This window comes from Leuciscus leuciscus (genome assembly GCF_965113295.1).
Source record: "Leuciscus leuciscus genome assembly, contig: HAP1_SCAFFOLD_557, whole genome shotgun sequence".
Classification (NCBI taxonomy): domain Eukaryota; kingdom Metazoa; phylum Chordata; class Actinopteri; order Cypriniformes; family Leuciscidae; genus Leuciscus; species Leuciscus leuciscus.
In genome coordinates, this window is record NW_028118182.1 from 11,871 (window position 1) to 23,510 (window position 11,640).

General features: G+C 39.1%; 2 protein-coding genes across 2 annotated transcripts; both read left to right on the forward strand.

Annotated features, from left to right (window-relative positions):
• The first annotated feature begins 588 nt into the window (after positions 1-588).
• LOC309491784 (zona pellucida sperm-binding protein 3-like) lies at positions 589-2,418 on the forward strand. The gene is made up of 8 exons (XM_082190814.1): positions 589-1,119; positions 1,196-1,317; positions 1,397-1,500; positions 1,580-1,757; positions 1,830-1,947; positions 2,021-2,097; positions 2,170-2,258; positions 2,329-2,418. Exons 1-8 carry the CDS (start codon positions 697-699, stop codon positions 2,394-2,396), a joined length of 1,179 nt encoding a protein of 392 aa, XP_082046940.1. The 5' UTR covers positions 589-696; the 3' UTR covers positions 2,397-2,418.
• Positions 2,419-9,184: 6,766 nt separating this feature from the next.
• Positions 9,185-11,013, forward strand: LOC309491785 (zona pellucida sperm-binding protein 3-like). Its single transcript, XM_082190815.1, has 8 exons — positions 9,185-9,715; positions 9,792-9,913; positions 9,993-10,096; positions 10,175-10,352; positions 10,425-10,542; positions 10,616-10,692; positions 10,765-10,853; positions 10,924-11,013. Exons 1-8 carry the CDS (start codon positions 9,293-9,295, stop codon positions 10,989-10,991), a joined length of 1,179 nt encoding a protein of 392 aa, XP_082046941.1. The 5' UTR covers positions 9,185-9,292; the 3' UTR covers positions 10,992-11,013.
• The last annotated feature ends 627 nt before the right edge of the window (positions 11,014-11,640 follow it).

The window sequence follows — 11,640 nt, forward strand, 5'->3', positions numbered from 1 at the left end:
GAATAAAGTCTACATTGAATCCACAAACACTCTGATCAACCTAAACATAACAGTTGTAATGGGGAGAAAACATATCAGTGAATCTATAATAAAATAATGTTATGATCCTGCATTCCTTTGGTTCTGAACTAAAATTCTCCATTTCAGTCCCTTGTGAAGATTGCTGTTGATGTGAGGGAAGAACGTTTGTAACAATCTAAACCTGAAACATACTAAACTTTGTTATTTTGAATAGTGTACAAATCTGTCTGTGGCCATGTTTCTGAATGAATAAAAAAGGAAGACACAAAAATACTTGGGGAATTGATCTATCATTTTGATATTTCAAATAAGCAATTATTTGGTTTAGCTATTAATAACATGCCCTTATATGGTACTTCATTTAGAATCAATGACTTTCACCTGTGTTATATTGACTGAGTAAATTGGCAGGTGCAGAGAAAAATGATGCTTGTCACGAGAGAGGTGGAGCCATTCTGATTGACATCTGCATAAATTTGGATGGTAGCACCCTAACGTGTCATTGAAACAAGCTTGGCAATAATGGGGTTTTGGCAGGTTGGCTTTGGATTGGTGTTGAGTCTTGCACTTGGATTTTCTGAAGCACAATGGAAAGCAGGAGCAGCAGATAATCAGAGTCCAAGCGAGTTTAAGCCTGGAACATTAGCTCAAGCTTCTCGACAGGCTGATTCCAGGATGTCTTTGGTTCCCAGTAACACAGTATTTGCACCACAAAGGTTTCCCGCTCAGTTTCCTGTCCAGACACCAGTCAGGACTGACTTTGGGAAGTCTTCTCAAGATCTTATGGGTGTTCAATTAAAAGAGCTGTTGCAGGGTCCAGTGGCGAAACTGACGTGGAGCTTTCCAAGTCTACCAGAGGAGCCACAGCAGCCAGACGTTCCTTTTGACTTGCCTTTTCCTGTTCCTGCCAACAGTGTAGCTGCTCAGTGTGGAGAGAATTCACTATATGTGGAAGTGATGAAGGACTTCTTTGGGACTGGGCACCCAGTGTTGTCCTCTGGCTTTACACTGGGAGGCTGTACTGCAACTGGAGAGGATTCTTCTGCTCAAGTGCTGATCTTTGAGTCTGAACTGCATGGATGTAGCAGCACATCAATGGTAAGGTTCTGTTGTGACAATCATAGGTATTCTGAACCGTCCATGTGACTGTTCTTCTATTAACCTTTCTGTTTAGGTGACTGAGGATGAGCTTGTTTATAAGTTCAACATTATCTACACCCCACAAGAGGCATCATATGGTAGTCCTATTGTCAGGAGCAGTGTTGCGGTGGTTGGTATCGAGTGTCATTATCCAAGGTAAGATTTTTGTTAACTCAGGATTGAAGAATATGCTATAATTTGCACTAAAAGGGGATTGATTGTTATACCTTGACAGAGTGTTTGATGTGAGCAGTGATGCCTTAATGCCCACTTGGATCCCATATGCCTCAACTAAGGTTGCAGAGGAAGTCTTTGTCTTCTCCCTCAAGCTCATGACTGGTTGGTGTAGGCCAAACAGATTTCTAGTATGCTTGTGAATCATCTGTTAAGACTTCTTTTTTTTTCTCTCTCTCTGCAGATGACTGGAGATTTGAGAGACCTTCTAACCAGTACTTCCTGGGTGACATGATAAATCTTGAAGCATCAGTGGGTTTGTACAGCCATGTTCCCGTCCGTGTGTTTGTGGACCGCTGCGTGGCTACTGCAGTCCCTGATGTTGCTTCTGTCCCCAGATACTCCTTTATTGAGAATAATGGGTAAGAGGTGCTACCTCATGTTTCCCAGCTTCCAGAAGGGTTGCGTGACTTCTAACTGTGTTCTGTTCACAGGTGCCTGGTTGATGCCAAGCTCACAGGCTCCACGTCTCACTTTATGCCCCGGACTCAAGGTGATAAGCTAGGGTTTCAGCTAGAGGCGTTCAGGTTCCAGCAAGCAGACAGTGGGCTGGTATGTATGTCTTGTAATTATGTGACCATTTGTATGATATGCTGCCATGGTGTACAAACAATTGTCTCTGCAGGTCTACATCACATGCATTTTGAAGGTGGCAACCTCTCCAAGTTCTGAACAGAAAGCTTGTTCATTCTCTGCTAATGGGTATGTTGCCTGCTAGATAAGTGTACAGGTAATTAGTTGCTTTAACTTAATTGAGGTTGTTTTCTTTTTCAGGTGGGTGTCTGCAGATGGTTCTGACCAGGTGTGTGGCTGCTGTGACACCACTTGTAGCATCAGAAGTGGAAGTGATCAGCTGCTTACAGGTTTGGTTTAACTCTGCTATCTTGTTGTTGTCATGCATGGCTTTAGTCTCACTAATCATTTGTTCCTCAGATCTACGCTGGGAAAGAGCATCTGTCGGCCCCATTGACGTTAAAGAATATGGCTATGGCCAAAAATAACTGAATGTCATGTGACTTCTGGTGATTAATACATTTTTTATATAATATGTTGTAATGTCTTTGTTTTTACTTGCACAAATACTACACTTAAACATATTTATTCAGTTTACATTGTTTCTGTTCAGACTATGTATTGCTACTGACTTACAAAGCCCTAAACGGCTTAGCTCCAGTCTATTTAACGGATCTTCTATCACCCTATAATCCATCACGCTTCTTAAGATCACTAAATTCAAGGCTTTTGGTCATACCTAGGATATCCAGAACCACCAAAGGAGGGAGAGCATTTTCACATTTGGCTCCAAAAACTCTGGAATAGTCTTCCTGAGACTGTTCGTTGCTCAGACTCGCTCTCCCAGTTTAAAACTAAAGTCTCTGGACGCATCTCTTCAGCCAGGCATTCATATAATCCTACAGTTCAAACTACAATCTGGCCTCTAGCTCATAAATGCCAGAGGAGAACTGGCCCCCGACTGAGCCTGGGTTCTCCCAAGGTTTTTTTTTTCTCCATTAGGTCACCTGATGGAGTTTTAGGACACCATTAGGTCACTTGATGGAGTTTTTTGGTTCCTTGCCACTGTTGCCTTTGGCTTGCTCAGTTGGGGATATTTTGGGGATATTTTATCAATCAATAAATTCCTCTTGGAACAAACTTTGTTGTATTATTTTAATTTAATACTGTGAAGCTGCTTTGATACAATCTGTATTGTGAAAAGCGCTATACAAATAAACTTGACTTGACTTGACTATGTGGGGGAGCATATTGCTCAAGTAATTTGTGGGGCTAGGCCCCATTACAACACTAAAGGGCATTTCAATAGCATATCCTTTCTGATGCTTACTGGAAGATTTTGCTTTATTATTGGGGGTTCAAGTGTGTATGCTGAAACCCTGTTGTAATTGATAGAATTTCCAAGTAAAAACTTAAACTTTGAGGGATGGCAGTAGACCCAACCTGTCTGTCACCAAGGCTCACCCCAATTGACCTGATGGTGGCGCCACTGTGATCAAAAGTATGTTATGGCTCAGAACTCATAAACCAAACCTGTGCAGAAAGATTCTCTGCAGTCTGGTTGTCAATTTTTAATTCACTTTTGCAACAGGGTGCCAAAAGTTTGAAGTGGGCATGGTCATTTCTACTAAAACCGCTATCCCTCTTGTACACATGTATGGGCTCAGTCTGTGGTCGTGTGAAAAATTACGTGCTATAACATGACAAAACATGAATATGGCTGTAGCTATGCAACAATCAGTCAGACTGACTTGAAAACTGGGATGCAGTGTCTTTGTTCAAGGTGCCAGTATATTGTCTGAGGACATTTGCGCATCTCGAAATACATGGCCTCCATCGGCCAATGAATATTGAGCTGTCAGGCTTTGTAAGTAGGTAATTATCTGAATAAGTAATTACTTCACACCTAATTACAAAGTACGTTCTATACTGTTAAAGGTGCTATATGAAATTTTTTGACCATTCTAAAGCATAAAAATACCATAATATGTTTCAGATATTTAGGAAACATGCCAAGTTTACATACCGGCGGTTTCTCTGAAAAACAATACTACAGCCAGATATTCTACTTTGAAATGTGCGTTTCGGGAATGTCTGTTTTAGTTTTCGTCTGTGTGATTCCGCCCACTTCCAATTTATCCAGTAGTATTTCAACACCCCAGGTTGCCAGTTGCCATAAAACACAGTCCCCGTGTCTCAATGTATATACTATCCATCCTAAACAGTATGTGAGAATAAAATAAGTGTGTGCTAAAGCATAGTATGTTGAAAAGAGTATGCCAGAAGTCCCCGGATGGTCTACTATTTCCGTGCTCACTATAACAATATTTGCCCACAACCCATTGCGCTTTGGAGGAGGATCCAGTTCAGAACTACAAACATGAGTAAAAAGTGTTAAAGGGCACCTATTATGCAAAATTCACTTTTACATGGTGTTTGAACATAAATGTGTGTTGGCAGTGTGTGAGCATAACCACCCTAGTATGATAAAAATCCACCAAGTGTTTTTTTTACAATCTCAATAAATCATAAGCACTGTCTCAGAATGAGCTGTTCTAAGATTCTATGCAATATGACGTAGAATTGCACAGGCCCCGCCCACGACTGTTGATTGACACTGTAGTTTGAACATAGACCCGCCCTGAGTGAGCTGGACACAGAGTCTGCCATTGTTTCGACGCTTGAGCAGCTGTAGACAAGAATGTCTCCTAAGCGATTGAGGTGTGTTGTTGTTGGATGTAAGAATGAACATAGCAGTCTTCATTTACTCTCGTTGTTACTCGAGGATGGATCTGTACTGTTTGTGATCCAGCTTACGGTCTTCAGAGCGACAGGCCTAACGTTACTGACCACGGCAGAAATGAAAGTGAGAGCGCGCTCTTTATGACAGCTCATCGAGTCGTTTTACGGATATAAGGTTTACCAGTTTATTTAGCACCCACTGAAAAGGTGTGTTTATATTGTTTACTGTTACAGTAGGTGTAACAAGTGTTTTGTGTACTTCGCTGTCTATGTTGATGATAATGAAAGTGAGAGAGAGAGAGGATAAGACTTTAATGCTCACTTCTTACACTGTGTTTATACAGCTCTTACTGTGATTCTCTGGAGTAAAACTAACGCTTCATCTTTTGTGTGAGGTACAATAAACTTCACTGAACTCATCAGTATATTTTGGTCATCATTCGGACAGGGTCTGCTACAGCAGGCTTGTATTAATAGTGGATAAAAGCAGATGACAAGTAAATTATAACCATAATTAAACTAAACTATACCTGTTCTATCTCCATACAGCATATATTCTCTGGCTCTGTGGGCATTATTGTCCGACTCCGGGTCGAAATGAACCCCGCAACTGAGAGTTTCTGTTCTGATATTATCAGATGAGATTGTCCTGGCTCTGAGCGAGCTCGTGAGGCTCCGCCCCCTGGGCCGGCAGCAGCAATTCATTTGCATTTAAAGGGCACACACTAAAACAGCGCATTTTTCTGAGCCCCAAAAGATGACAATTTAAACATGCTGTAAAAAATGATCTGTTGGGTATTTTGAGCTAAAACTTCACATACATACTCTAGGGACATCAGAGACTTATTTTGCATCTTGTGAAAAGAGTCATAATAGGTGCCCTTTAAAAAAAACTACAGAACATGGTGGATATGCGCGACCGACAGAGGTTTCGTTAAAAGGTTTGAGTGACTAATTAAAGTTTAACCTGATAAAAAATAATAATAATGATTTAATGTTATCTGTGTTATATTTCATCTGCAATAACAATGTGGACTTTTATGAATATATATGTTTGGCCATTAACTTTTAAATGCATCATTATGCATTAATATGAGGAGAGTTCTCCGCGACTGCAGATCAACGTGCTACTGCATTTCTCTCCGATATGGTAGGACGTGAAATAAAATTAAACGTGGAGGATTTTAACTGTGAAAAGATGATTGACAGGCCAGTTTACTGTGACAGGATGCAACAGAGAGCAACCATTAAAGACACAATTGTATGACGTGTTAGTATGTCCCAAAGCTTGTCTACTTTTTTTGCTACACACTCAAAAGTAGGCTATCTACTTTTTCTTCACAAAAAGAGTACATACTTTTAGGGCGTAGAATAAGTAAATTGAGACACAGCAAGTGTATTGCAACTATGAAAGCCAGCAAACGAGCCGGGTCAAAGATCGCAGATTCTACCCGACCTAAAAATCCTTGGCATCCATAGTAAGCTCTATGAGCAGACGCACATTAAAACGCGGATAAATCAGCTCATCAACACACAGAGGCTCGATGTCTTGTATTGTGAATTGCACTCATTTGTATTGCGTCCTCAATCTGACAACCCGCGTGAGCGTTAAGTCTGAGGAGGAGGGGGCGGGGGAACAACACTCTCCCAATATTTTGAATTTGGACTGCAGTACCCATTTCAACCACTAGCTGTCAATTTTACATACTGCACCTTTAAGAAAAGAAGACTAGTACCAAATTAGGGTTATTTGGCTTGTAACAATAGCAGAATCGTTTTTGGTAATAAATAGAACCCTTGTAATAAGGTTCCATAAAGAACAATGCTTTGAAAGTGCTATACCTTAATGGTCATATAAATAACCTTTTTAATAATAGTTTATTTTCAGCAATATTAGTATCTTCATATTATTCATATTAGTGTTATTAACTTTATTTTTATATATTATGTATTGACTTTTTTTTTTTTTTTTTTTGTCCTCTATCTGCCTGGTCTTTATAATATTTTGTTGCCTCTGTTTGGGTTTTACATATTAAAAAAGGATGTTGTGTCAATTAGGTACTTCTACTTTTGATTGACATGGCAAACTGTAGCAAAAACATGATACAGATGTAATGAAGTTCCAGTGAAATATCTTTACAATGCTCTCTATATATGATGTCTTTACGTCCTTCATTATGTGTGTATTCTGAGTGACAATTTCTCTCTGCAGACGATGAGGTTATGATACGGGACAGCACCTGAAATACACAATTGAGTTAAGAGTTAAAGTTTGTCTCTTCCAATTGATTATGTAAAAACAGTTATATTTATGAAGGCCAAAATTAGCAAAAATGGTGTTAAAAGGAAAAAGTGATATAAAGTCATAAATTCAATATCTCTTACTTTGTGGAGAAGAGAAGATGAGTGTCCCTAATTGAGCAGAGCTGCTCACACTTACATGTTCTGTTAAACTAAAAAGAGAAAAAGACATAATTGATAGGAAACTAGTCACAATTTTTAAAATGAAAATGTATAGACATTTTAAGAAATAAATAATTTACCTGTTGAGAGTTTGTTGACAGCCTGTGTAGTTGTACAGCTGCATGAGCTCCAGAAAACCAGTAGTGAGGTGGCTTTGACAGTTACAGATTTGAAAAACAAAAAGGCGGGAATAAAGAACCCTAAACTTTTACACAAAGAACCATTTCAGAACATGGTTCTTCAGGATGATACAGTTCTAAATAGAACTGTTACTACGCGTAAAGAACCATGTGTAGGGGAGAGCAGGGCACAACCTAACACATTTTGACTTTCTCAGTTTGTGTAAATCCACTTGGGGTTCAGGGAATTTCTTTTCCACATTAATTTCACACATGTCTAGTACAATTATGTGGTTTTGTTTCTTTAATACAGTGTATATTTTTTCTTGATTTACCCTGAAAGAATGGAAGTAAAATGTGACAACATGCCCCATAGATATAGGGCATGTTGTAACATGTGAGGGGCACATTGTAACATGATCATATGACAGATTCAAATGTTATCTGGTCTAATCAAAAAAATATACAAGACAAACTAAAATATTTTATCAATAAAATACAATTATTAACTTTTTCATATAAAATAATGGGATTTTTTAATAATTAAAAATAAACACATTTTTGAGTTTGACAACAAAAACACCGCAAAACACAGCTATACAGCATAGTTCAAAACAATAATAATTAATAATTTCTGAACATTGACTTTCAGTCTTAATTCATCTATTTCTCATGGCTTCTCAATAGATTGTATAAATGTATAGAATAGCATAGTTCTAATAGGGTTGTGCCCCTGCACCTGCGCAACTAATTTAAACCCTGCTAGTGTCTTCTGCTGGTTAAATAACAGATGAGATTAAAATAATATCAGATTTGTCGAATTTTAAATTAACACAAAAACAGAGATGAAAAATCAACTTCAGTGAGAAATTTACTTTTGCTATGGTTAAATAAATGTTCAGTGATTTCTTACAAAGATTTTTTAATAAAAAAAATAAATAAATATATATATATATATATATATATATATATATATATATATATATATATATATATATATATATATAGTGTTGATATGGCAACTAGTAAATACACCAAGTTTTGTCATGCAAGTGTGGAAAGTTTTAAACCATGTGTGTTACAACTAGCCCTGCTCACCCCATGTATGAATGTGTGTAGCCTATATGAATGTAATCTGGATTTACTACATTCGCCATGTTTTTCAGTATAGATATAGTTGGATATAAAAATCTACGGAGTTTGTTAAACATGCTTTAAACACCAACATTTCTTTAAGCTCTTAATGTCCATTAATGAGCTTGTCTTTTGTTCATACTTGTTAATATTTTAAATTACATTTTTGTAGTAGACTGTTCAGATTATAGTCTTTTGGTGCTGACCAGCATATAGTATAGTTCAAGAAAGAATAAAGTCTACATTGAATCCACAAACACTCTGATCAACCTAAACATAACAGTTGTAATGGGGAGAAAACATATCAGTGAATCTATAATAAAATAATGTTATGATCCTGCATTCCTTTGGTTCTGAACTAAAATTCTCCATTTCAGTCCCTTGTGAAGATTGCTGTTGATGTGAGGGAAGAACGTTTGTAACAATCTAAACCTGAAACATACTAAACTTTGTTATTTTGAATAGTGTACAAATCTGTCTGTGGCCATGTTTCTGAATGAATAAAAAAGGAAGACACAAAAATACTTGGGGAATTGATCTATCATTTTGATATTTCAAATAAGCAATTATTTGGTTTAGCTATTAATAACATGCCCTTATATGGTACTTCATTTAGAATCAATGACTTTCACCTGTGTTATATTGACTGAGTAAATTGGCAGGTGCAGAGAAAAATGATGCTTGTCACGAGAGAGGTGGAGCCATTCTGATTGACATCTGCATAAATTTGGATGGTAGCACCCTAACGTGTCATTGAAACAAGCTTGGCAATAATGGGGTTTTGGCAGGTTGGCTTTGGATTGGTGTTGAGTCTTGCACTTGGATTTTCTGAAGCACAATGGAAAGCAGGAGCAGCAGATAATCAGAGTCCAAGCGAGTTTAAGCCTGGAACATTAGCTCAAGCTTCTCGACAGGCTGATTCCAGGATGTCTTTGGTTCCCAGTAACACAGTATTTGCACCACAAAGGTTTCCCGCTCAGTTTCCTGTCCAGACACCAGTCAGGACTGACTTTGGGAAGTCTTCTCAAGATCTTATGGGTGTTCAATTAAAAGAGCTGTTGCAGGGTCCAGTGGCGAAACTGACGTGGAGCTTTCCAAGTCTACCAGAGGAGCCACAGCAGCCAGACGTTCCTTTTGACTTGCCTTTTCCTGTTCCTGCCAACAGTGTAGCTGCTCAGTGTGGAGAGAATTCACTATATGTGGAAGTGATGAAGGACTTCTTTGGGACTGGGCACCCAGTGTTGTCCTCTGGCTTTACACTGGGAGGCTGTACTGCAACTGGAGAGGATTCTTCTGCTCAAGTGCTGATCTTTGAGTCTGAACTGCATGGATGTAGCAGCACATCAATGGTAAGGTTCTGTTGTGACAATCATAGGTATTCTGAACCGTCCATGTGACTGTTCTTCTATTAACCTTTCTGTTTAGGTGACTGAGGATGAGCTTGTTTATAAGTTCAACATTATCTACACCCCACAAGAGGCATCATATGGTAGTCCTATTGTCAGGAGCAGTGTTGCGGTGGTTGGTATCGAGTGTCATTATCCAAGGTAAGATTTTTGTTAACTCAGGATTGAAGAATATGCTATAATTTGCACTAAAAGGGGATTGATTGTTATACCTTGACAGAGTGTTTGATGTGAGCAGTGATGCCTTAATGCCCACTTGGATCCCATATGCCTCAACTAAGGTTGCAGAGGAAGTCTTTGTCTTCTCCCTCAAGCTCATGACTGGTTGGTGTAGGCCAAACAGATTTCTAGTATGCTTGTGAATCATCTGTTAAGACTTCTTTTTTTTCTCTCTCTCTGCAGATGACTGGAGATTTGAGAGACCTTCTAACCAGTACTTCCTGGGTGACATGATAAATCTTGAAGCATCAGTGGGTTTGTACAGCCATGTTCCCGTCCGTGTGTTTGTGGACCGCTGCGTGGCTACTGCAGTCCCTGATGTTGCTTCTGTCCCCAGATACTCCTTTATTGAGAATAATGGGTAAGAGGTGCTACCTCATGTTTCCCAGCTTCCAGAAGGGTTGCGTGACTTCTAACTGTGTTCTGTTCACAGGTGCCTGGTTGATGCCAAGCTCACAGGCTCCACGTCTCACTTTATGCCCCGGACTCAAGGTGATAAGCTAGGGTTTCAGCTAGAGGCGTTCAGGTTCCAGCAAGCAGACAGTGGGCTGGTATGTATGTCTTGTAATTATGTGACCATTTGTATGATATGCTGCCATGGTGTACAAACAATTGTCTCTGCAGGTCTACATCACATGCATTTTGAAGGTGGCAACCTCTCCAAGTTCTGAACAGAAAGCTTGTTCATTCTCTGCTAATGGGTATGTTGCCTGCTAGATAAGTGTACAGGTAATTAGTTGCTTTAACTTAATTGAGGTTGTTTTCTTTTTCAGGTGGGTGTCTGCAGATGGTTCTGACCAGGTGTGTGGCTGCTGTGACACCACTTGTAGCATCAGAAGTGGAAGTGATCAGCTGCTTACAGGTTTGGTTTAACTCTGCTATCTTGTTGTTGTCATGCATGGCTTTAGTCTCACTAATCATTTGTTCCTCAGATCTACGCTGGGAAAGAGCATCTGTCGGCCCCATTGACGTTAAAGAATATGGCTATGGCCAAAAATAACTGAATGTCATGTGACTTCTGGTGATTAATAAATTTTTTATATAATATGTTGTAATGTCTTTGTTTTTACTTGCACAAATACTACACTTAAACATATTTATTCAGTTTACATTGTTTCTGTTCAGACTATGTATTGCTACTGACTTACAAAGCCCTAAACGGCTTAGCTCCAGTCTATTTAACGGATCTTCTATCACCCTATAATCCATCACGCTTCTTAAGATCACTAAATTCAAGGCTTTTGGTCATACCTAGGATATCCAGAACCACCAAAGGAGGGAGAGCATTTTCACATTTGGCTCCAAAAACTCTGGAATAGTCTTCCTGAGACTGTTCGTTGCTCAGACTCGCTCTCCCAGTTTAAAACTAAAGTCTCTGGACGCATCTCTTCAGCCAGGCATTCATATAATCCTACAGTTCAAACTACAATCTGGCCTCTAGCTCATAAATGCCAGAGGAGAACTGGCCCCCGACTGAGCCTGGGTTCTCCCAAGGTTTTTTTTTTCTCCATTAGGTCACCTGATGGAGTTTTAGGACACCATTAGGTCACTTGATGGAGTTTTTTGGTTCCTTGCCACTGTTGCCTTTGGCTTGCTCAGTTGGGGATATTTTGGGGATATTTTATCAATCAATAAATTCCTCTTGGAAC